This window comes from Babylonia areolata, chromosome 11, assembly GCF_041734735.1.
Source record: "Babylonia areolata isolate BAREFJ2019XMU chromosome 11, ASM4173473v1, whole genome shotgun sequence".
In the NCBI taxonomy this organism is placed as follows: Eukaryota; Metazoa; Mollusca; class Gastropoda; order Neogastropoda; family Buccinidae; genus Babylonia; species Babylonia areolata.
In genome coordinates this window covers 14,327,742-14,355,241 of record NC_134886.1, presented here as the reverse complement: position 1 = coordinate 14,355,241, position 27,500 = coordinate 14,327,742, and the positions used below count along the sequence as shown (strand labels likewise).

The 27,500-nt window shown below is 43.1% G+C and overlaps 1 protein-coding gene across 1 annotated transcript in view; it reads right to left on the bottom strand.

Moving 5' to 3' along the window:
- Window positions 1-27,500, bottom strand: part of LOC143287558 (urease subunit alpha-like) — a 91,322-nt gene that overhangs the window by 25,845 nt on the left and 37,977 nt on the right. Inside the window, 3 exon segments of the mRNA XM_076595647.1 lie at window positions 20,981-21,087; window positions 21,988-22,087; window positions 25,620-25,718. Of these exon segments, the coding sequence (XP_076451762.1) occupies window positions 20,981-21,087; window positions 21,988-22,087; window positions 25,620-25,718 (306 nt within the window).

Genomic DNA, 27,500 nt, shown 5'->3' with positions numbered 1-27,500 from the left:
AAGAGCACATCACTAAAATGCCGCCCTTTTGTCATGCCATGTGTGAAAAGCACATCATTATCATCCCGCCCTTTTGTCACGCCATATGTGAAGAGCACATCATTAAAATGCCGCCCTTTTGTCACGCCATATGTGAAGAGCACATCACTAAAATGCCGCCCTTTTATCATGCCATGTGTGAAAAGCACTTCATTATCATCCCGCCCTTTTGTCACGCCATATGTGAAGAGCACATCACTAAAATGCCGCCCTTTTGTCACGCCATATGTGAAGAGCACATCACTAAAATGCCGCCCTTTTGTCATGCCATGTGTGAAAAGCACTTCATTATCATCCCGCCCTTTTGTCACGCCATATGTGAAGAGCACAGCACTAAAATACCGCCCTTTTGTCACGCCAAGTGTCAAAAACACGCCACTCCTCACCCCGCCCCTTTGTCACGCCTTATGTGAAGAGCTCGCCTTTTGTTGTAACGACATCTATTACTTAATGAGTGACGAACACATCACGATGTAAACCATTAGGTCCTCACACTATAATCATTCCAAGACTGGCAACTGTTGATCAAAAACACCACGTTCCAAAATGAACAAACGGCCGAACAAAAAGGAAGGAAAAGAAGGAAGGGAAGAAAAAAAAAGATGAAAGAAATAAAAGAATGAAAGAAAGACAGAAGGAGTACACAATTGAACGGAAATAATACATGCTGAAAGAAAGAGTGAAACACGAACAGACAGAAAGAAAAACAGAAGGAAAGAAAATAAGAAAGAACGAAAAAAAGAATAGAAAAGAAAAAAAAGGATAGATCAAATGTGTATATCAATAAATACCACTCCCAGTAACAGAACGCTGGACGACGAAAGAGAAGAGAAGACAGGAGAAGACGGAGAAAGGTAGGGAAAACACGAGAAGATAGGAGAAGCCATGGGAATAGAACAAAGAGAAAGAGAAGACAGGAGAATAGAACAAAGAAAAAAAGACAGGAGAATAGAACACACACAGGAAAAGATGAGAGAAGACAACGGGCGATGAGAGAAGATAACAGAAGCCAGGAGAATAGAACACCCACCCACAGAAGAAGAAGAAGAAGACAAGAGGTGATGAGAGAAGCTTGAAGAGAACACAGAAGAAAATGGGATAAAACAGAAGACAGGAAAAAGGACAGAAGAAAGAAGACGACATGAGAAGAGAACACACTCAGGAGGAGAAGACAGCAGAAGAAAACAGAAGACGGGAGGAGAGAAGACAGGGGAATAGAACACACACAGAAGACAGGGGAACAGAACACACACAGAAGACAGGGGAACAGAACACACACAGAAGACAGGGGAACAGAACACACACAGAAGACAGAGGAACAGAACACACACAGAAGACAGTGGAACAGAACACACACAGAAGACAGAGGAACAGAACACACACAGAAGACAGGGGAACAGAACACACACAGAAGACAGGAGAACAGAAAAAAACGAGAGAAGAGGAGAGGGGAGAATACCGGATATCAAAACACACACATCACATAAGAGAACTGGAGAGAACAGAAAGCTCAAAAGAGAAGGCAACAACAAGAGGAGAGGAGAGGACAAAAGCTAGGAGATGAGAGGTGAGGACAAAAGCTGGGAGAGGAGAGGAGAGAACAAAAGCTGGGAGAGGAGAGGACAAAAGCTGGGAGAGGAGAGGAGAGAACAAAAGCTGGGAGAGGAGAGGAGAGGACAAAAGCTGGGAGAGGAGAGGAGAGGACAAGAGCTGGGAGGAGAGGAGAGGACAAAAGCTGGGAGAGGAGAGGACAGAATGTGGGAGGAGAGGAGAGGACAAAAGGTGGGAGGAGAGTAGAGAACAAAAGGTGGGAGGAGAGGAGAGGACAAAAGGTTGGAGGAGAGGACAAAAGGTGGGAGGAGAGGACAAAAGGTGGGAGGAGAGGACAAAAGGTGGGAGGAGAGGACAAAAGGTGGGAGGAGAGGACAAAAGGTGGGAGGAGAGGAGAGGACAAAAGGTGGGAGAGGACAAAAGGTGGGAGGAGAGGACAAAAGGTGGGAGGAGAGGACAAAAGGTGGGAGAGGAGAGGACAAAAGGTGGGAGGAGAGGACAAAAGGTGGGAGGAGAGGAGAGGACAAAAGGTGGGAGGAGAGGACAAAAGGTGGGAGGAGAGGAGAGGACAAAAGGTGGGAGAGGACAAAAGGTGGGAGGAGAGGACAAAAGGTGGGAGGAGAGGACAAAAGGTGGGAGAGGAGAGGACAAAAGGTGGGAGGAGAGGACAAAAGGTGGGAGGAGAGGAGAGGACAAAAGCTGGGAGGAGAGGACAAAAGGTGGGAGGAGAGGAGAGGACAAAAGGTGGGAGGAGAGGAGAGGACGAAAGGTGGGAGGAGAGTAGAGAACAAAAGGTGGGAGGAGAGTAGAGAACAAAAGGTGGGAGGAGAGGAGAGGACAAAAGGTTGGAGGAGAGGACAAAAGGTGGGAGGAGAGAAGAGGACAAAAGGTGGGAGAGGAGAGGACAAAAGGTGGGAGGAGAGGACAAAAGGTGGGAGGAGAGGACAAAAGGTGGGAGGAGAGGAGAGGACAAAAGGTGGGAGAGGACAAAAGGTGGGAGGAGAGGACAAAAGGTGGGAGGAGAGGACAAAAGGTGGGAGAGGAGAGGACAAAAGGTGGGAGGAGAGGACAAAAGGTGGGAGGAGAGGAGAGGACAAAAGGTGGGAGGAGAGGACAAAAGGTGGGAGGAGAGGAGAGGACAAAAGGTGGGAGAGGACAAAAGGTGGGAGGAGAGGACAAAAGGTGGGAGGAGAGGACAAAAGGTGGGAGAGGAGAGGACAAAAGGTGGGAGGAGAGGACAAAAGGTGGGAGGAGAGGAGAGGACAAAAGCTGGGAGGAGAGGACAAAAGGTGGGAGGAGAGGAGAGGACAAAAGGTGGGAGGAGAGGAGAGGACAAAAGGTGGGAGGAGAGGACAAAAGGTGGGAGGAGAGGACAAAAGGTGGGAGAGGAGAGGACAAAAGGTGGGAGGAGAGGACAAAAGGTGGGAGGAGAGGAGAGGACAAAAGGTGGGAGGAGAGGACAAAAGGTGGGAGGAGAGGAGAGGACAAAAGGTGGGAGGAGAGGACAAAAGGTGGGAGGAGAGGACGAAAGGTGGGAGGAGAGGACAAAAGGTTGGAGGAGAGGAGAGGACAAAAGGTGGGAGGAGAGGACAAAAGCTGGGAGAGGAGAGATGCCGTGAAGATGGGCCTGCCTGCTGTGTCCTTTAAACAACTGAAACGACAAATCTCAAAGACCGGGCTGTGTTTCATGACAACGGCCTCGAGTGGCTCTCACAAGCCGTTCATCACACGCCTTTGGACAGAGGGAGAAATAGAGACAGTGGGAAAAGTGAGGGGGGAAGAGGGGAAGCGAGGATGAAAGAAAGAAAGAGAGACAGACAGACAGACATACAGACAGACAGAGAGATGGAGGGAGGGAGAGAGAATTAGAGGGTGAGGTGGAGGGAGAGAGGAAGAATGAGTGAGACAATGACAAACGGCTTAATGAATCAGGTCACATGCCCATAATTCATGGGGAGAGCAGACGCTGTATTAACAAAAATAAACACTATATATATATATATATATATATATATATATATATATATATATATATATATATATATATACGGGGTAATAACACACTAATCCGTTGGTAGTTTTATGGCATTTTTTCAAAAGTTATCTCACAACTATCTCAGTTATGAGAGAGAGAGAGGGAGAGCGAGAGAATGACAATGTTTTTCATGTCCATTCGGCAATGAAGCCCTTCGGACACGGGCGCACTACAAACAATCGTGAGCACAATTCTGGAAACACGCACACGCATCTCCAGTTCTCACCACCATCTCACCTCTCCGCCTCACCGAACACAAACATGCACGTACCCGCTAAAACAAAACATGGGTGTATCTGCAATGTGCACAAATTCGCAAGCAAAGCATGCATGTTCCCACAGGAAAGACATGCATATATATCGACAGGAAAACATGCAATTGCCAGCAAGTACATAGTCTGAAGTATGAAATCTGAATGGTTTATTGTTTTGGCCTTTCTGCCCGTGACAACAGGGGTAAGGGGGGGGGGGGGACTTCCGTGTTAACATCCATTATAAAGAACAGCGTCAAAATATGAACAGCAAACAATGGGAAGAGAGAGAGAGAGAGAGAGAGAGAGAGAGATGTGCATGCAGATTTGTATGTATAGACTTGTTTCTATGGGGGAAGGCTTTGGAGAAAGCGGAATGCATGTCTTCACATCTATAAACAACAGTGACAATTTAAATGCACTGGGGCGCACATAATACCTCTTTGGTACATACTATTCTCCAAGATTTTTGTATTCTGGGCAGGTTTCTGGTACATCTTTACAGAATAAGCAACACATATTTTCACGCTTTTTTGAATATCTCAATCTATGTGATTTCAATGGGGATACATCAAGTCTGGCTCTTGTGAGAACTTTTCGTAAAACAGGGTTCTTGATTATGTTAGATATTGCGGGGGATTATGCAGTTGTCTGAATGTAGCAAAAAAGGTAAATCTATAATGTGATGTTGCATTGCTTTCCAAATATTGCAGATGGCAATCAAATAGTCTCTGTTTGAAAGCACACAAGAAACCGTTTACATTTTCCACACCCTGGTTTTCCCACACATAGCCAAATCCATATCTATGTAATGTAAAACAAATTCGTGATACCCAATTGTATCTATCCCTACAATGGAGACCATACAACATTCTTCATGCATCCCAGTAACTTTTAACCCGTATCAAATACAGTTAGTGTAGGTCTGGATATATAAAGGATATCTACCCGTTTCACTGCAAATTTAGGTGCTTGGTTTTTTCATACTGATATTTAGCAAACGTTTGATAGCGAATAAGTGTACTCTCACAATGACAGATTGGTCTGCCATTAATCCCCAGACTTCTGACCCATAGGTTAACATTGGTTGAATTTGACAAACAAATAATTTGAAGAAGATTTTTGGAGAAGATTTTTGGGCAATTTTCTCCTAACGTCCACAAGAATTTAAGTATAACTACTTCAGACCAAGTCATTGGGAATGTTCCGGAGTCAAATAATTTATTGAATAATTGGGTAAAAAATGTTACTACAATCGGTGAACCATACTTATAAAATTCGCCTAATTTCAGAGCTTTTATTGCATCAGTAACTTCGGTTTCCGTTATGGTGGCATCTAGAAAACTGTTATACAGGGTGGAACTTTGCTCAAAATCAGCTTCGTTTGTTGTGTTTTTGACATTATTCACTATATCTTCCTCCAATACGTCACTTCCAAATACTGACTTAAAATGTCTAAACCATTCATCGCTTGAAATACAGCTAGGTGGTGTTCTACTATATGTTGCAGATTTGATTGTACCCCAGAACTTTTTCTGATATTTTCCACAACTCTCTAGAATTTCTAGAATGTACTTTTTATAATTTGAGCTTTTCTTTTTCAATAGCTTTTTACGCTCTCTTCGTTCATCTGTATATACAGTTCTAAGTAAATCATTGTCCTCTATATTTTCAACTTTACAAGCTGCATGTTTCTTTAAAGCCTGGCGTACCTTTGCCCTGGTTTTTCTACATTCTTCTTCAAACCACGGACTGTTCTTTATCATACCAGTTTTAAAGTTTCTTTTCATGCACTTACCAGCAAGAAAAATACCTTTAGTAAATGTTATTAAAGCTGCCACAATGTCAGAATCAATTAAGGTGGTGGCTGTGTTGAAGAAATCCAAAACTTCAGGAGATGCAAGTGCATCAGTATATTCGTCAGTCTTATCTTGGTTCCAGATGTATTTTTGGAATACAGTTTTTCCTAATGTATTTACATGTTGAGCTTGAATCCGATTGATTCTGAGAAACATTTCTACAGGCATGTGTTCTGATTATATCTTAGGGATTACCACAGTCTTAATGCACATTCAATGAAACATTTAGATACCAAAAAATAGTCAATAACGCTAGCCTCATTATGTGCAACGTAAGTGAATTCACCAGCAAGCACATGCAATTCAAAAAATAGAGACAGAAAGGGGGAGAAAGTCAGGATAGACAGACACAGACAGAAGACAGAAAGAAACAAAAACAAAGATTATGAAAAACATGCAAACAGTGGCTGACATTGTCAGAATGAGAGCGACAGTGAGAGCGAGCGAGCGAGCGAGTGAGCGAGAGAGAGAGAGAGAGAGAGAGAGAGAGAGAGAGATTCAGATTCAGATGGTTTATTCATTAAGGCCAAAGCCCCATATGAACGAGGGGCGATAACAATATTAGTGTATGTCATCAGAACTATAGCAATCAATCACGACATAATTATATCTCTTAAATGAAAAGCTTTATATAAATATAGAGCCAAATTATGTATAAGTCCGTCATCTGTAGATGCCATCAGCAGATTAAATCGAAATGAACATGGATATATATAATATTTCTTTGGGATAAATTTTTCACGAAGAACACACAAAACGGGGCATTTCAAAACAAAGTGTACTTCATCTTCTATCGACTCTTTACACAATGGACAAAAGAGATCAGAATTGTGTACATTTTTATATCGGTACCTGTGAGTGTTTATTTCCGAAAAACCAAGTCTAAATCTTGCCAAAATGAATCTGAGATGTCTATCCATATTAAACAAGAGATAATTCTTCACTAAATGAGTAGAGACATAACCCCTGTATATACTAAACCTTTCACTAGACTGAATATGGTTTTCCCAACTCTGCCATCTACAATCTATCATACGCTGGCGAAGAGTTTGCAAAAATACATTATCTAAACCTACATTTTGGAAATACCAAGCATACCCAAACCCGAGTTCACAGATACATATTCGTACATTTGAAACCCAGTTTCTTTTGCCTCTTAAGTCTAAGTCATATAACATGTTGTACGATTTTCTTGGCAGTCGATCTGCACTCATTTTCAGTAGCTTTAGCCAATAGCGAATACAACTGATTGCAGAGTTTATATAAACTGGATGTCTATTTGTTTCTCCATATACTAAATCATTTGGTGTTTTCATATCAATACCCAAAAACCTTTTAAGTCCAAATAAATGTAAAGATTCACAATGCACAACAGCATTCTTATCCAAACCCCATAACTCTGACCCATACTGTACCATGGGCTGAATCTGGGCATCAAACACTCTAGTAAAAAGCTCTAGAGAATTATTATTTAACATGAAAAGTTTTTTCATAATATTTAGTAACTTATACTTTGCTTTACTAGACAAATCTCTGCAGGCAGCTACAAAACTCAAACGAGTAGAAAATATAATCCCAAGATACTTATAAGCATTAGCAACAGGCATAGCAATACCATCATACACCCATCTTTCCCTCGATGCTAAATAACCCCCCTTCCTGAAAACAATTATACTACTTTTATCCATGTTAATTTTTAACTGCAATTCATTTGCTGAATTTTTCAAATTATTTAGTTGTGTTTGCAGACCTACAACTGTCTCTGAGAGCAAAACTACATCATCAGCCAGCAGCAAAATAAACAATTCCATAAAATCCACAGTAAATCTAGCACCATGTCTCCCTTTATCAATTACATCTAAAGCCAATTCGTTTATAAATAATGAAAACAATACAGGGCTACATACATCTCCCTGCTTTACCCCTCTTGTACAGTTAATATAATCAGTTAGTTTATCGCCACACCTTATTTTCGTTTTAACTACATTGTACATGCTCTTCACACATTTATAGAGCTTCCCACTTATCCCACTTTTAATTAAGATAGGCCATAGTAAGTTTCTGTTGATGGAATCGAATGCCTTCTCAAAATCAATGAATGCTACATAAAGTTTACGATTAAAAGAAAATTGTTATTTGTATCGATCCTAAAATGAGAATCAACACTTATGACCCGTATTTTAACCCTTTTCAAAACCGTTGTGTACCCTGGATTATAATATCTACTTTCATGCAATTTGTGATGGTTTTCTACTTATATTTACTAAAACGTTTGATAGGAATAAGTTATGAAATACTTCTGCATTAATGATTCTAATAGTTATACATTGGTTTTTACTATTGAGAAGATTTTAGATTTCAAATTTCTCAGGACACAAAATTTAAGATATAACATTAAAGAATTTTCAGGAAATGTTCCCAAGTCAATATTTATTGCAACAATTGGCTAAAAATTACACATCGGGACCCATCTTATAAAATTCCTTTTAATTTTTATATGCATCAGAACTTCTTCCTTCATCTAGAAAATTAGGCTGGTTTTATAACATTCTTTTTTTTTTTGGAAATCATATATCGTCTTCAATACGTCACAAATCTTGCTTAAAAGTTAAACTTGCTTAAATCGCTAGTTGTTCCTACTATATGTTAATTTGGATTGTTCTTTTTTGAATAAACTCTCTAATATTTCTAGAATTCTTTTTGGCTTTCTTTTAATAGCATTTCAATTTTGATTTATATACAATTTCTAAGTAAACATTTTTTATTTTCTAACTTTTAAATATGTTTTCTTAAGCCTGCTACATATTGAATATTTTCTACATTTTCTTAAACTTCGACATTTCTTTATATACCAGTATTTACTCTTGTACATTGCACTTATCAAAAAACTCCTCTTGAATATTTAATGTGATCAAGAAAACAATTAGTTTTGTTAAGAAATGCAAAATTCAGATGCAATGCATCAGTCAAAGCTGTCATTACATCATGTTCAATTATTTATGGAATCATTTTTAAATTATTACGTTGACTTAATTCCGATGATTCTAGAAACATTTACTACAGATTTTCTCACATTATATCTTAGTTAACTGTTTAATGCATTCTATAACATTTATGACCTAAATATTCAGATGGATCATTTTGATAACGGAATTCCAAAGCAACAAGGGCTATTCAAAACATCTGACAAACAGTAAATCACGATAGATCACAAACAAAAAAGAAACAAAAAATAGATTTGGGAAAAAACATGCTAACATGGCTGACATTTTCAGATAGATAAGCACAGTGAGAGAGAGAGAGAGAGAGAGAGAGAGAGAGAGAGAGAGAGAGAGAGAGAATGAGACATACAGAGACGGACAGACAGAGAGACAGAGAGAGACAAAGACACAGACACAGGAAGAGTGAGTGAGAGAGAGAGAGAGAGAGAGAGAGAGAGGCAGACAGAGACAGAGACACAGACGAAGAAAGATAAAGATAAATGGAAGGAGAGAGTCAGAGAGAGAGACTGAGACAGACAGACAGACAGACAGACGAAGAAAGATAGAGATAGATGGACAGAGAGAGAGAGAGAGGGGGGAGGTATATATAGATGGCCACAGAGAGAGAGACAGACAGACAGACAGAGAGAGACACAGAGAGAGAGAGAGAGAGAGAGAGAGAGAGCACGCGCCCTAGAGGATTTCCTTGTCACAGACATAAAAGACGTTTTCCCCACAGCGCATCCTCGGGATTGAAACGACTGACTCGCCGGATCAATAGCCGATGTCCACCTCTGCCAGTGACAAGATGAGGAGGAGGAAGAGGAAGAAGAGGAGGAGGAAGAGGGAAAAGAGGAAGAGGAAGAGGAGGAAAAGAAAGGTCGTGTGGGGATCGAGGGGAAAGGAAGGTTTGCCAAGGTAGATGGGAATGGAAGGAGAGGGTTGGTGGAAGTAGGGGAAGGGGGGGAGTATGAGTTGTACAGAGAGAAGAGGGTAGACATCCTTGAAGACATACCCCCCACTCCTCCTTCCCCTAACCCCCATGGAGTGGTGTCCTGGTGGTAGCGTGAGTGATTAAGAAGCACGTGTACACGGGTTCGAGTCCCATAATATTTTCGGACCGGGATTTTAACTCCTTACCTCCTACAGACCTCGAATTGTGAGCTGGGCGCTAGTCTTTTGGATATACTTAGGGAAAGTGTCTGAGTGGGAAAAATAAGTAAGACCGCACAGAGAAAAGAGACAGAGAGCAGGGACAGTGATGTGAGACAGACAGAGAAGAAAGAGGGAGAGGGAGAAAGAGAGCGGAGACAGTGAGGTGAGACAGACAGAGAAGAAAGAGGAAGAGTGAGAAAGAGAGCGGGGACAGTGAGGTGAGACAGACAGAGAAGAAAGAGGAAGAGTGAGACAGAGAGCGGAGACAGTGAGGTGAGACAGACAGAGAAGAAAGAGGGAGAGGGAGAAAGAGAGCGGAGACAGTGAGGTGAGACAGACAGAGAAGAAAGAGGAAGAGTGAGACAGAGAGAGGAGACAGTGAGGTGAGACAGACAGAGAAGAAAGAGGAAGAGTGAGGAGAAAGAAAGCGGGGACAGTGAGGTGAGACAGATAGAGAAGAAAGAGGAAGAGAGAGGAGAAAGAGAGCGGAGACAGTGAGGTGAGACAGACAGAGAAGAAAGAGGAAGAGTGAGACAGAGTGGGGCAGAGGGAGAGTGAGGTAGAAGGACAGCGTAGAAAAAGAGGAAAGAACTAAGAAAATGAATACCAGAACAAATAAGATATAGCAGAAAAAAAAAATAAAGTACAGAAAAAGAAAACGCAGCCAGACACTGATCAGACCCAACACATAAACACACACAGAGGCAAATAGCACAAGAGCAGGAAACATGAGGTCAACAGACAAAGGGAATATAACAATGTACACAGTTACCAACCAGAGCGACGACAGCTAGGTGCAGCAGGAACAGAAACGAAATGATACATAAAAGTGAAAAAAGCGGGGAACAGTCAGGTTCGGAACAGGACAAGAAGAAAGAGAAACGTCTGAAAGATTCGCCGTAGACAGTCGAGTTTAACTGACAAGAAGTCCTAAACGCAGATAAAGTTAAGCTAGTAACACGAAGCCTGAGCACTAAGTGTTCTGTAAGACAAGTGAACAAGAAATGAAACGAGAATTAGGAAGAAAAAGCCGAGAACAGAGAGTGAGAAGAAGAGAAGGAAAGAGGAAAGAGATGAAAGGAAAAAAGAGGAGGAGGAGAAGATGGAAGTGAGTGAAGAGGAGAAGAAAGGAAGAAAGGAAGAGGAGAGGAAAAAGAGAGGGGGTGACAGTGAGGAGACAAAGGGACGGAGAAGGAACAGAAGGAAGAGAAGGAGGTAAGAGAGGAGATGGACAGGAGGGAAAAGAAGAGAAGAAGAGGAAGATGAACAGGAGACGGAGAAGTGATGGAACAGACAGAGGAGAGAAGAAGGAAGAAAAAGTGAGAGGAAAGAAAGAGTAAGACGATGTCAGTGAAAGGTGAAAAGGGGAGGACAGAGAAGAAAGAGGAAGAGGGGAGACAGGGAGGGGGAACAGTGAGGTGAGAAAGGAAGTAGGAAGAAAGGAGAGGAAAGAGGTGGAGAAAAGAGAGAGAGTGACAGTGAGGAGAGGAAGACAGAGAAAGGAAGGAGGGAAGGGGGATGAGCAGAAGAAGAGGAGGAACAGTGAGGGAGAAGAAGAGAAGTAAAGGAGAAAGGAGTGGAGAAAGAGGAGCGGAGAAGTGAGGGGGACAGACAGAGAAGAAGAAAGAGGGGAGAGTAGAGGGGAAGAGAGAGGGAGAAGTGAGGGGGAAGAAAGGAACAGAGAAGAAGAAAGAGAGGGGGGAGAGGTGGAGGAAAGGAGAGCGGGGATCAGGGAGGTGAGAAGACAGAGAGGAGGGAAGAGGAGGAAGAAGAGGGGGGGAGTAAGAGAGGGAGGGGAGGAGTACAGGTGGAGAGCGAGACAGGAGAAGAATAAGGGGGGGAAGAAGTGAGGGGCAGCAGAGGGGGGGGTGGGCAAAGAGGAGTGAGGAGAGGGAGGTTAGAAGAAGTAAGAGAGAGAGATCGTGGAGGACCATAAAAGCCAGACGCAAAAAGGACAACAATCAAAAATAAAGAAAATACACAGGACACAAAATAAAGGCAAAAAAAAATATAATCAGGAAAAATAATAACATAAAGGATAAAAAGTACAAGACAGTAAACAGACAAGGGCGGAGCACAAGCAACACAACAGCAACACAGCGAACACACACACAACAACAACACGAACGCACGCACGCGGCGCAACAACACAAATACACAGGGAAAACAACAGAGAGTACCAACACACAGTACCAACACGCGCAATATCACACAATGTCCACACATTACTCAACCCACACCCACACACACCTCAGTGCACGCCCAAAGGGGGGACATACAGCCCACACCGACAACACATTGCACACTATCACAATACACAAACGTCCCTCCCTCCGAAAGCACAAAGTCCCTCCTTCCGAAACACAAACGTCCCCTCCCTCTCAACGGGTCCCTCCTCTCGGAGGGTTAACGACAAACTGTCCCTCCTCGAACACAATGCCCCTCGCCTATAGTTTTCCCCTCTCTGAATTATATTTAGTTTTTCTTTCTCATTCTCAAACGTTTTTTCGTTACGTTTTCCTTCAAGCCTCTCCTCTAACGTACCCCATCTCCAAACACAATCTCCCCTAAAATCCTCCGCTTCCAATATTCAACGAGCCCTCTCGCCTCTCTCTGACCCCAACCTACCAGAAAACAAAGTACCCCCCTCTCAAAGACCATCCACTCAAAGTCCACATCTATCACTTTCCCTTTTAAACACCAACTATTTTTGATAATGAACGAAATTAAGAAGAAAAAATAAAGCCATAAAAATAGTGGTGGTGTGTGGAGTGTGAAGTGGTAGTGGTGGGGGGTGGTTGCCGAAGGGAAGTAGAAATAGCGAGTAAAAAGGAAATAATGGAGTACGCAAGATGATAAAAAAAAAAAAGGAAAGGAGAACGGAAATGAAGAAGTGTTTTGGAGAGAAGCAAGAGGCGGTGCAGAAGGAACAGGAATTGTGAAGATGAAAAGGGTCAAAAGGAAGGAAGATGAAAGAGAAGTGAATAGTCTGACGAATATATTTGAAGGGTAGCAGGAGGAAGAAAAGGAAGATGTCGACGGATGAAAGGAAAGGCACTTTTTTAAAGAGAGGGGGGATAGAAGTGAGGACGGGTGGCGGAGGAAGAGGGAATAAGATGAAGGGGGGGGAAGTAACCTGACAGAGAATAAGATTGTGAGGAAAGACTGGGGGATGGAGAAACAGGACGGAGGAGAAAGGACAGAATCGTCAGGGTTCCTTTATTGCACGTAGTGATGACGATGGGGAAAGGTAATAACGGCGTTCGTGTCGGATAGAATCGGTACGGGGAAATCTAAGGTGGTGGGTTAGTATGAACAGGAAGTAGGGCGAGTGTGATGGAGAAAAAAGGGGAGGGGGAAGTATATGGGGGTACAGATGGCAACGACAGAAAGACGGAGATAGTCGAGGGTGTGCATGAATAAGAAAGGAGGAGGGGAAGTACAGAGGGAGGGAGGGGAGAAAGGAGGAGGGGGAAGTACAGAGGGAGGGAGGGGAGAAAGGAGGAGGAGGAAGTACAGGGGGGAGGGGGAGGAGAAAGGAGGAGGAGGGAGTACAGGGGGATGGAGAAAGGAGGAGGGGGACGTACAGGGGGGGGGGGAGAAAGGAGGAGGGGTAAGTATAGAGGGAGGGAGGGGAGAAAGGAGGAGGGGGAAGTACAGAGGGGGACAAGAAGAAAGGAGGAGGGGGAAGTACAGAGGGAGAAGAAAGAAGGAGGAGGAAGTACAGAGGGAGAAGAAAGAAGAGTGAGGAACAGGAGAAAGAAGATGAAAGGAGAAGATGCTGTCGGTGATGGAGGCAGAAGAGCCAGTGAGAAAGGGTGAGGTGATGGTGAGAGACAGGAGGATGGGGAGGGGTTTGAGATTGGCAGGACGAATGCCAGGCTGCAAGAAATGCCCCAGATGACGCCTTATGTTTTCCAACTTAGCTGGGTTTTTTTTTTTTTTTTTTATTTTTTTTATTCTACATGGTTTTGTTTTTTTTTTGGTTTTGTTTTTTACTTTCCATAGCCGGTGACTCTCTAACTAGTAACCGCCATCACCCAGGACAGCAATCTCCCCCTAGGAAATATGGCTGCTTTCAATATTGCATGACGAGCCTCTCGCGCCTCGTCTGCTGACCCCCCAAAGCAGAAGGGTTTCGGAGCACAGCCATGAACGACGACGACAGAAAACAGAACTACACAGCTTCAGGGAAAAGAAACCAATCAACTACAAAAGGTCGACACAATTCTCACTTTGCGCTTTAAACAGTGGCGTGCATGTATGTGTGTGTGCATACATGGCTGTATATATATATATATATATATATATATATATATATATATGTGTGTGTGTGTGTGTGTGTGTGTGTGTGTGTGTGTGTGTGTGTGTGTGTGTGTGTGTGTCTGTGTGTGTTTTGTCCGAAGTACCGTCAGTAAATCACCAGCCCCGATAAACAACAAATATATTGTGTACCAGATTCTCACCTCCCTAACAGCAATGATAATTAAAAAAAGAAAAAAAAAAAAAAGCAAAACAAACCGCGACAGAATGCAAGTGTCTTTATGAGAACCAAGAGGGGTGCAGATGGACGGCAGAATTGTGAATGAATGAAAAAGCCCGGTCAAAACTGAAGGACAATGAAAATAAACAGTCTGAATATGTCCTGACGCAATATTTACTTCTTTGACCAGAAGTAACAACAGAAGCCGAAGCACAGACCGCTTTCCGATCGTTGACTCAACAGCACAGGCACTCTTTTTCTGTAGAGAGCCAGGGGCGGATAGCAGGACGGGGTGTGGGGTGAAGAGTTGGCGATGGAGAAGGGGTGTGGGACAGAATCCTCTTTACAAGATGACATACAGATTTATGTAAACGGTAAAATGACTGGTGGATGTCAGTTAACAGACCGGTAGCAAAAATTTGGTCATTAATCCAGCAATTCTTTGTCAGTGTCTCCTTTATCTGCACGTCAGTGTGACGCACTGGGGAAAACGTTTGTAATATTGACCCCGTTCGTTGTCAGTATTCATTTTCTGATTATCGTTCTCTTACCTCGGGGATAAAAATCCTTAAAGGAATGTCCGCGCCTGTCTTATTTTGTTATTCTGATACACAGATAGGTAGGAAGACAGATAGACATGTGAATGGATGAATAAAAGGGTGAACTGATAGCTGTACAGATAGTTATTGGGTAGATGAATGGACAAACAGACAGACAGACAGAGTATACTGTTCTGTCATTGTATTTGAAATTCATGAATTAACAAAACCAGTCAAAAAATAGCAGGCCTTGCCTGCGACCGTCAGTTGGCGCATGTATTGACTGAATTTCCTGAAGCTGGTTGGCAGAGATAATATGTATGTCCTGAACTGTTCAAAATCTTTACAAAGCCCGAAACATATAGTTCATAGTCCTGAACTTGTCTCTGATAACGACAATGTATTGAAATAATTGCTCTGAAAACCAGTGAATGACGCTTTTGCTTGTCTTTCAGAAGAGAATAGGAGTGATCCTGACTTTTGCGAGATCTGCGAACGAACGCGTGTAGGTGAGAACGGAGAGGGTGGGTGGGGTGATGGAAAAGGAATAGGAGTGAATTCTATAACATGATGATGGCTGACAAATTCATTTGTGTGTTTTAAAAAAGATTCATCCATTCTGATTATTTCAGACATACATATAATTGAAATCATCTTAGTTTTATAATAAATAAAATAAGTTCAATAGACCATTTAATGAGGAAGAAACAGAGCTGAAACAGTGTCCGAAAGAGAGAACACGGGAGGGAGGATGGGAAAAGGAAAGGGGGAGAGAGCGGGGGAGAGAGAGAGAGGGGGGGGAGACAAATTCTTAGATATCATAATGACCGGGTGAACTGGATGGGTAGATGAAAGTGGATTTAGAGGTTGAAAGAATTAACAGGACAAAAAGAGTGAAGGGATTTTAAGATCCACACACAGCCCAGAGACATGAAAAGTCCAGTCACAAAGGGTTTTCCTATTGTTTTGTTACAATAGAGGAGGAGAAAAGAAACTGCAGCGATGCAGTGAGATGCTGGCCTGTGGGGGAACACACACAATGTGGGAAGGGAACACACACAATGGGGGAAGGGAACACACAATGGAGGAAGGGAACACACAATGGGGGAAGGGAACACACACAATGGGGGAAGGGAACACACAGTGGAGGAAGGGAACACACAGTGGGGGAAGGGAACACACAATGGGGGAAGGGAACACACAGTGGAGGAAGGGAACACACACAATGGGGGAAGGGAACACACAATGGGGGAAGGGAACACACACAATGGGGGAAGGGAACACACAATGGGGGAAGGGAACACACAATGGGGGAAGGGAACAGACACAGTGGAGGAAGGGAACACACAATGGGGGAAGGGAACACACAATGGGGGAAGGGAACACACAATGGGGGAAGGGAACAGACACAGTGGAGGAAGGGAACACACAGTGGAGGAAGGGAACACACACAGTGGAGGAAGGGAACACACAATGGGGGAAGGGAACACACACAGTGGAGGAAGGGAACACACACAGTGGAGGAAGGGAACACACAATGGGGGAAGGGAACACACACAGTGGAGGAAGGGAACACACACAGTGGAGGAAGGGAACACACAATGGGGGAAGGGAACACACACAGTGGAGGAAGGGAACACACAATGGAGGAAGGGAACAGACACAATGGGGGAAGGGAACACACACAGTGGAGGAAGGGAACACACAATGTGGGAAGGGAACACACACAGTGGAGGAAGGGAACACACACAGTGGAGGAAGGGAACACACAATGGGGGAAGGGAACACACACAGTGGAGGAAGGGAACACACAATGGGGGAAGGGAACACACAATGGGGGAAGGGAACACACACAGTGGAGGAAGGGAACACACAATGGGGGAAGGGAACACACACAGTGGAGGAAGGGAACACACAATGTGGGAAGGGAACACACACAGTGGAGGAAGGGAACACACAATGGGGGAAGGGAACACACAATGGAGGAAGGGAACACACACAATGGGGGAAGGGAACACACAATGGGGGAAGGGAACAGACACAATGGGGGAAGGGAACACACAATGGGGGAAGGGAACACACACAATGGAGGAAGGGAACACACAATGGGGGAAGGGAACACACACAGTGGAGGAAGGGAACACACAATGGAGGAAGGGAACAGACACAGTGGGGGAAGGGAACACACAATGTGGGAAGGGAACACACAATGGAGGAAGGGAACAGACACAGTGGGGGAAGGGAACACACAATGTGGGAAGGGAACACACAATGGAGGAAGGGAACAGACACAGTGGGGGAAGGGAACACACAATGTGGGAAGGGAACACACAATGGGGGAAGGGAACAGACACAATGGGGGAAGGGAACACACAATGTGGGAAGGGAACACACAATGGAGGAAGGGAACACACACAATGGGGGAAGGGAACACACAATGGGGGAAGGGAACAGACACAATGGGGGAAGGGAACACACAATGGGGGAAGGGAACAGACACAATGGGGGAAGGGAACACACAGTGGAGGAAGGGAACACACACAGTGGAGGAAGGGAACACACAATGGGGGAAGGGAACAGATACAATGGAGGAAGGGAACACACAATGGGGGAAGGGAACACACACAATGGAGGAAGGGAACACACAATGGGGGAAGGGAACACACAATGGGGGAAGGGAACACACAATGGGGGAAGGGAACACACAATGGGGGAAGGGAACACACAATGGGGGAAGGGAACACACAATGGAGGAAGGGAACACACAATGGGGGAAGGGAACAGACACAGTGGAGGAAGGGAACAGACAATGTGGGAAGGGAACAGACACAATGGGGGAAGGGAACACACAATGTGGGAAGGGAACAGACACAATGGGGGAAGGGAACAGACACAGTGGAGGAAGGGAACACACAATGGGGGAAGGGAACAGACACAATGGGGGAAGGGAACACACAATGTGGGAAGGGAACACACACAATGGAGGAAGGGAACACACAATGGGGGAAGGGAACACACAATGGGGGAAGGGAACACACAATGGGGGAAGGGAACACACAATGGAGGAAGGGAACACACAATGGAGGAAGGGAACACACACAATGGGGGAAGGGAACACACACAATGGAGGAAGGGAACACACAATGGGGGAAGGGAACACACACAGTGGAGGAAGGGAACACACAATGGGGGAAGGGAACACACAATGGGGGAAGGGAACACACAGTGGAGGAAGGGAACACACAATGGGGGAAGGGAACACACAATGGGGGAAGGGAACACACACAGTGGAGGAAGGGAACACACACAATGAGGAACACACACAATGGGGGAGGCTATAGCCACAGGCAGGTGAAAGGGAAGAGTGATCAGTGCCAACACTCGTCACGCTAGTCACGCAGGTCACGTGGGCCACAGTGACGACACTTTACAGCTGCAAGCAAACTGGTCGTGGCGGGGCAGGAAATGGCAAACTTTGTGTTTGTTGCAAGGTATTCAGTGATACATTTCTAAATGATTCCTTAGCCGCTTTACGTCGGATTGGTCGCAAAACAAAGAGCTCAACACCACCTTTTCAATTAGTACAAAACGAAGTGTTGATTATAAAGAATGAATTTGAGATCATAATCTAAATCACATGAAACTAAGCACTTTAAACGAGTTCTGAGCTGAAAAATACGTATTACGATAAATCAGTTTAACGCAGGCACATACTTATGATATAAATTTAAAGATGGAATTGCGACAATTATGCCAGTATACCCAATATAATACTTGTACTTTTCTGATCTGATGAAACAGATGATTAACTAATTAGAGTGTGTCAGAAACACAGATTTCAAATTCGGCCAAGCATGCCAGCAACGCCAAATACGTAAGATGATTGTCATTACATGTCGACAATGAAACTCTGCTTTGTATCTTATAATTGGCTGATCAAATCTGATCCATACACTATAATAGTGTGGTTTTAGTTACCAGCAAAGGACCACAAACATAACTTAAGAATGTATCATTTTTTATGTGACGAAAAGACAAAATGACGTAACCCTAAATGTCACACTTGGCTGACGAAGGATTATAATAAAATCCAAATAAGATTCTAACTGATACATGTATATATGTGTATGTTAGCACAACGGACACAATCTGGCAGTGAATGATACATAGGCTTGGTGTAATAAATGTTTGGAGTATTTGTTAAGAAGTGGCCGCCATTCAATTTGGAATGGCGTCGCGCCTGTGTTAATGCGCAGCTGAAGATCAGCAGGTCAATGTCGTCTGCGATGGTTTGTGTCGTAAGTTCAGCCACAGCAGTCATCGTAGCCAGCAAAGCGCTCGGCTACATAGATAAGTTCTGGTGTGCTTTTTCTTTTACAGCTAATCTCCTATCTAATTAGGGTATAACCTACTCTACTCAATACTAAATGAATAGGGCATAATAATGATGGTTAAAAAAAAATAATATTTAAAAAAACAACAACATCAGAATACAGGAATCGGGTTGGTGGGTTGGAACGGGACGAGTGAAGAAGAGGGGGCAGAGAAAGTGGAAAGAAGAGAGAAAAAGAGAGACGAAGGGGGGCATGAGTAAATGAGCCGTAAACACACATGCATACTTTTTGTATGGAATGGTTATGATGTATATATAGAGAACTGTGACTGACAATGCATAGGTATACAGGTAGAGATACGCATAGTGATAGGCTAAAATGCACTTTTCCAGTGGAAGCATCTAAGCAAGATTTCATTAACATAACAAACTGTCGCAAGTGGGCTAGACAGAGAGAGAGAGATGGAGCAGGGGAAGAGGGAGGCAGAGAGGAACTGAGACAAGGAAAAAGTTTTAAAAAAATGAAAGTTTGTTGGTGGGGGGAGGGGTTATTTGGATGTCATTTTGTTTGTTGTTGTTTTTTCGGGGAGGGGCGTAGGTATTACAGAGTTTAAAGCAAGAGAGGGAGAGGGACACACACACACACACACACACACACACACACACACACACACACATTAAATTGAATAAATTGAATAAATTTATTTTCTCAGGGTAGTAGAGTAAGCAAGATTATGCTATTTTTTTTATCCAGCCCTCGAAGAGGAAACAGTAACATAAACAAGAGAGAAAGAGACAGACAGACAGAGAGACAGAGAAAGAGACAAAGACAGAGAGAAAGAGACAGAGAGAGACAGAGACAGACAGACAGGGACAGAGAAGGCTGCGATATTGATTGATCACGAGTCTCCCCACAGTCCCCCGAAAACTCATGATGTTAACAAAATTAACCGCAACTCCACTGTTCTTCAACCCCCAAACTACATAACTCAGTGGTCCATTATCGATTGGATCAACACGTGTTGGAGATCTGACGTGAGTGGAGAGGGGGAGGGAAGGAGGAGATGAGGACTGGATGGCGGGACTATTCATCACACAAACAACATGAACACAAAACCAAACAAAAAGCCTCCACCCTCATACAAACTCATGAAAACAAAACAAACTCAATACCCTCACACAACCAAACCCGATGAAATCAACACAGACAAAAAACAACCACTCCCACCCAAAGATATGAAATCAACACAGACAAGCAAACACCCCCACACAAACATATGAAATCAACACAACAAGATAACAACCACTCCCACACAAACAACATGAAATCAACACAAAAGAAAACAACCACTCCCACACAAACAAACATATGAAATCAACACAAACAAAAACAACCACCCCCACACAAACGAACAACAAGAAAACAAAGCGGACAAAAACAGCCATCCTACCTTCACAAACATATAAGAAAACCAAACAACTAATCACCCTCACAGTTCAGTTTCAGTTTCAGTAGCTCAAGGAGGCGTCACTGCGTTCGGACAAATCCATATACGCTACACCACATCTGCCAAGCAGATGCCTGACCAGCAGCGTAACCCAACGCGCTTAGTCAGGCCTTGAGCCACCCTCACAAAAAACAGTTAAAGAAAAAAACCAAACCAAAACCCTCTTACAAACACACACAGCGCCCTGACAGAAACACGTGAAATCAAGCCAAACCAACAACATTTCAACAAAAACAAAAAACTGACCTTGGAAACGAAGGCCACGGAATGAGTGCCCACAGACTTGCCGTAAGCCCCGAACATCTTGCGTTGTTTCACAGGCTCTGGGGTCGGGATGGAAGCGTTGGGCATCCCTGTCAAACACCGTACATCCTCCCCTGGTCAAATCCTGCTTGCACTCGTATGAATCTGTGTGGCAGTCTATTTTTGTGTCTATATTTTGCATCTCTGTTCACATTCGGTACCCCCTCTCCTGGTCAAGTCCTGCTTGCTTTCTGTAGCAGTCTCCGTGGCAGTCTGTTTGCGCGTCTGTATAATTTATTTAAAGTTTTGGCTTTCCGCTGTTTCTGAGGTCTATTTGTCCTTTCGTCTCTTTTAAGCCGTTGCTTTCCGCGGTCCATTTGGAAGTCTGTCTTTATTTTATGCCTTTGCTTTCCGTCGCTCCTGTGGCAGTCTGTTTGTCCGTCTGTCTATTCTGCTTTACACCTGCAACCACTCTCTCTCTCTCTCTCTCTTTGTTTTTCTCTCTCTTTCTCAATCAGTCGCTGATACCTAAACGTCAACGACATTTAAAAATAAATTTTGATGTATCCCCTCCCCAACTTATCTCCAAGCTGCCCCTGAGACTCAATTTTCTTTGCTAGTCTAAAACCGTTCCCCCCCCCCCCCCCCACACACACACAATCCGAATGGGACCTTATAACCAGACTGCCATTGATCACCAGAAGCACGTAACTGGGTTTCCCGGCTCGAGGCTCAAAGGGACTGGGCACTTGATATCATCCCACTGAAATGGAGAAAACTAGGAAGCAGAAGGAAGGGAAGAAGAGGATAAAGGGGTGATATAGAGGTGGAGGATAATGAGAAGCAGTAGAATAAGAAGAAGAAGAAGAAACAAACAAACAAGAACAGAAACAACAATAACAACAACAAGAAAGAAGAAGAAAAAGACGACGAAATGAGAAATGAAGAAGAAGAAGAAAGAAAGAAAGAAAGAAAGAAAGAAAGGGAAAAACGGAGATGATTCTTCTCACCCATTTGTGCCCAGGCAATTTGTCCCCCCTTGATGATCATTTCCGGTTTGGCGCCAAAGAAGGCGGGTTTCCATAACACCAAATCCGCCATCTTGTTCACCTACCAAGTAGGATAACACATTCGTAAACAAATAAGCCCCCAACAGCTCGAAAACCAAACCAGCAATCAAACAAACAAAAAAGACTATATAAGCGTGTACGCGAATTATTAGGTAGACACTGTGACACTTTAATGTCACTGGCCAATGCAAAATGGGTGAATGTGTCAACATAATTATTTTATACAAAACAAAACAATCTAGAAACGAACACAATGGCAACAAATACCGAAACAAAAAACAAAAACAAAAACAAAACAAAACAAAAACATTTCTGCATTTACTGGTCACGGAAATAGAAAAGACCAGCTAAACCGGAAAGCTAGCACATTAAATTGATTAATATCCGCGGTTTTATAGTTAAGATCATTGGTCACTGTTTAAATCAAGAGAGAGAGAGAGAGAGAGAGAGAGAGAGAGAGAGAGAGAGAGAGAGAGAGAGAGATGCACGATGAAATTAAATGGAAACAAGAGATTGTAAGGAATTTTTTTTTTTTTTTTAGTGGTAGCAACTGACAGGCCACCCAACACGTTATAATGATAAAGTTCACAATCATCCATCAGTAACACAAATCTCATCTGGTGTCTACGAAATAAAACTATTGTCTATCTTAAAACACAGCTCCTAGTTGTGAGTAGTGTTTTATTCCTAATAATCATAGTTTCTGAAATACATTTTGTCCTTAAGCTTATCCTCTCATGATCTTTTTTACGACAACAAGCTAAAGAGGTCTTTCCTTCTCGCAATATCTATTTTCAAAATTTGCACAACTATTTCTCAAATCACTTTTCAGTTTAAAATCGAACTTACGTTCATCATCATCGACAGTGGAATACTTTACATAGAGAGCATGGAAAATCTGTGAACGTACCGAACATAAACCAATGAGATGTGAGACAGAGAGGGACAGAGGGACAGGTACAGAAAGCCAAATAGACAGAGACTCAAACTCTGACAGAAAGACAGATATGGAGAAAGGGAAATGAATAAAATGAGACAATAACAGAGAGAGACAGAGACAAAGACAGAGCCAGATACAGAGAGACAGTAACAAAAGACCCCGAGAAACCATTCAATCATCATGTTGTTACTCTGCACCCCAGGTAAACTGAAAAGTCATCCGGACCTAATGTAATGCAGTGGTTCCAGCTAATACACTGTATGAGGGAGAAACAACACGAAAAAATAGCCAACTCAACAACAAACAACCAAACAGGAGACGGTTGATTCATTCTACATTTGTCCATCATAGCAGGACCAATGAAGAAGAGAGCAGAAATAAAAGCATAGGACCGAAAAAAAAAAAACCCACAAGCAATAAGACAAACAAAACAAACCGAAAAGAGGAAATTGCCAGCTCAGAAACCTCTTGGCATGGCATCCCTACGACGGAAGACGACACGGGAGAAGAAAAAATGGCAGGGAGTTGTGACTATTTTTCTTCGTTTCTGATAGCTTGTGGATGGGTGAGAGAGAGAGAGAGAGAGAGAGAGAGAGAGAGAGAGAGAGAGAGAGAGAGAGAAACGGTGTGAAGGAGTGCGAGACAATAATGGAATGGGGTGTGAGTGTGAGTGGGGTGGGGGGTGGGGGGGGAAGTGAGAGAAGGAAGACACAGTGGGAGAAAAGGTAGAGAGGGGACAGAACAAGAGCACGACTGAGATAGAGAAAAAGAAAAGTGGGGGAAAGAGATAGAGACAGAGATACAGAAAAGGGAGGAAGAGATAATGGCACAGAGAAAAGGAGACAGAAAAACACAGAAGACAGAGATGGACAGAGACATGGATAAAGACGAGAGAAAGAGACGAGAAGAGTGAGTGAAAGACAGACAGACAGACAGACAGACAGAGAGAGAGAGAGAGAGAGAGAGAGAGAGAGAGAGAGAGAGCGACACGTACACAAGAGAACCAGGGCACGACTTTTCAGTAGTTTATTACCCACTTTTTCTGTTGTTGTTTTGGTGTGTGTTTTTCCACTCTTCATCCTCCTTTTGTGCTCATTTATTGTTAACTCTCACCTCCAGCTGCCTATGGGAAAGGACAGACTTAACTGGACTGGACTAACGGCCACACATCCAGAAAGACACTTCCGGGTGCATCGCTTGGTGCTACTCCTAATTAGCAGCGCGCTTGAGTTCAAACAACCTGCTTTTTTTTCTTTTTCTTTCTTTTATTTCTTTTGTGTTTCATGTATAGTGTGTGTATTCGTTTGTTGCAGTTCACACACATGACCAAAAAAAAAAAAAAGAAAACACAAGAAACAAAACAAACAAATAAAATAAACATACAAGGAAAAACACACATAAAACTGTACAACTTATAAGGTGTACTTTAAAACATGATATAGCATGGGTAGAACGAAAACAGAAAATAATAAAAAGAAGTGCATCATATGGCAGGCGTACACAGAAAAAGAAGAAAAAAGGAAAGAAGAAGAGAAAAAGAAAGGAAAGAAAGAAGGAAAAGAAAAAAACAGGAAAAAATAAATAATTTCATTATGTAATATAAATGAAAGGATTTTTTTAATGTTGCAGAGAGAAATAGACAGACAAGGAGACAAACATACAGGCAGACAGAAGGACAGACAGACAGACTGACAGATAGAGATAGAAAGAGGGAGAGACAGAGATAGAAAGGGGGACAGACAGATAGAGATAGCAAGAGGGGCAGACAGAGATAGAACGACAAAGAGGAAGAAAAGCAGAGACAGAGAAAGGGAATGAGAGAAAGGGAAGACGAAATAGCTGGGTGAAGAATGTTCAGAATCCCATAGTTTCATAAACGGAGAAAAAGTTTCCCAATTTGTTGCGTGAAGTGAAGAGGGTGGCGGGGGTTAAGGGTGCTGATTAGACGTTCAGAAACCCACCCGCCACCCTATTAACTCATAAAAAAGAAGAAAGAAGGAAGTCTAGATAAAATAATGAAACTACCGTAGCTATTTCAGCACGGGATGAGACACATCCACCCACGAAGTGTCAAGACATCCTCAGAGATAATGACGAGAAAATAACACACGACTCCTTCATAAAATCCTACTTATAAACAAACCAAATCATACCTCTGTGTGAGTGAATGAGTGAATGAGAGAGAGAGAGAGGGAGAAAGAAAGAGAGAGAGACAGTGTGTGTGTGTGTGTGCATGTCTGTCTGTCTCTTTGTTGAAATTCTACATTCAAATATAATAGTTCCTAATTTTTCTCATTTAAAAAAATATATGGTATAAAAAAACTTTTTTTCATAATCATGAGAAAAGGCAACAATGAACACAGACACGGAAATACACACACACACACACACGCGCGCGCGCGCGCGCGCAGGGGGGGGATGACGGGGGAGGGGGGGGGGGGGGGGGGGGGGGGGTAAAATCACGAACGAATAAAAGAAAGAAAACTGAATACACATCATCAACCCGTGGTTTTAAAAAAAAAAAGCCATTTCTATCCTCATCCCCGCCCCCGACAATTTAAAAAAAAAAATAAAAAAAAAAGAAGAAAATTGGCCGGACTAATCTATATTTAGCTGACAAGGTCACGTGTACCTGTACGGAGCCAATCAGATGCGACATGCCGTGGGCAATGGCCGGGTTGATGGTGTACTTGGCCACGTACCGTTTAATGCGCACATTGTCGTTGTCTCCCTGTCCAAATGAAAATAAAGAAGAATATAAATGGAAATGAAATAAGTAATTAGTAAAATATGAAAATTCACTGCCGACGATTCAAAATATTTCTTAGTCATTAGGACTGCAAGTGGTCAAGAATAAACTGAGAAAGGGTGCGTGAATTCATCATGAGTAAGAGTGTTTGGGGTGGGGGTGGAGGGGCGGTTCTAATAAACAGCTTTAGGAAATAAGAAACTTGAAAGTGCTTTTGTAAGAGAGCTTCATATATATATATATATATATATATAGAGAGAGAGAGAGAGAGAGAGAGAGAGAGAGAGAGAGTAGAGCGATCCGTGTCACAATTTTCGGTGTGTCTAGCATGTGTATCTCATCTTCTCCTTCCCTGCACAGATCGCATCTATTGACCGCGGAGACAGGGAAAATTATCCGTTCAGGCCAAGAACCTCAAGGAGCCATGGGATTCACGCCCAGTGCTGTCACCACTCGGCAACCACAGCCGGCAAAGAAAATTCAGCTGTGCGCGGGACACACTTTGTTTGCTACAGTCCAGCTTTATTTTACCCGCCTCTCCGTCTGAGAGTTAGTAATTGGAATCACCGGTTACGCAACATAAAATTTGGCAGTGTTAGCTGGGTTCCTTCTCCCCAACTGTTCTGCGACGGTTACCCCCGTTAGCAATATCACCAGGGTGGGTGTCGACGTTAAGCCTGAATCTAACGTAGAAGATTGATGTATGCATGAGATACGGGAATGCCATCACCAGCACCATTTTTTTCTGACAGTCTCGTTCAGTTCAGAATACGAGTCTCATAGATATCACTGTATCAGAACCTCTGGCGCATCGATCCACACACAAAATCGATATGCCAAAGTGAGGCTGTCGAACTGCCCAAGGCCCATGAATACCAAAGAAGCATCTCCTGCATTCGCGTCCTTCCCTCCTCACTTCTCCTTGACGTGGATACGTATTCAATGCTCGTCCATCCAAGCCCCCCAACCCCCTCTCATTCGCATACACACACACACACACACACACACACACACACACCAGACATATCAGCATCTCTGCGGGCAAAGAAACGAGATCCATGTGATTCATCTTACATCAATATAACGGCTTCTCTGCATCTCCCGCTCGGTATAATATTATCTTGGGTGGGAGCAGGGGGCAGCATATACATTCTGACAACCGAGGGTTGTGTTTTATAAAACTGCCATGCCACAGTCTGCTGCAATATGATTCGTGATCTTTCAGTCATCTTCACTTGACACTGCATCCACAGTCCGCATGCAACTCTTGATGAAATGGAAAGAGCAAAGTTGTTCACGTGCCCGAGCGTGCATGTACACATACTGTATTTCAGCAATCCATACCTCAAACATCATATATCGTTTCTGAAACGAAGACCTATATAGAAACAAAATAATTTTGTCTCGAAAAAAAAAGAGATAAATGTGTCTACAAACTGGTGGTTTTTATCGAAGCCAATCGTTGGAGCTTACTTTTGGGACATGCACTGAAAGGAAGATCGTGAGAAAAAAGAAGAAGAAAAGTCTGTTCTGGAAAAACAGTGCATGCCTTAATTGTTTCATTTATTCCCTTCACTGATTGCGTTATTTTGATTTTTTTTCTTTGTTTGTTTGCGTGTTTGTTACTTTTTAAAGTACGAAGCATAGCAACATTATAAACGGAAGGTTAAGAACAGAAGTTTGGCTGTTGTGCAAATAGGAAATATCCAGGTCATCCAAGTTTGATCACACTATTAAAGACGATGTTAATCACATTAACTCACT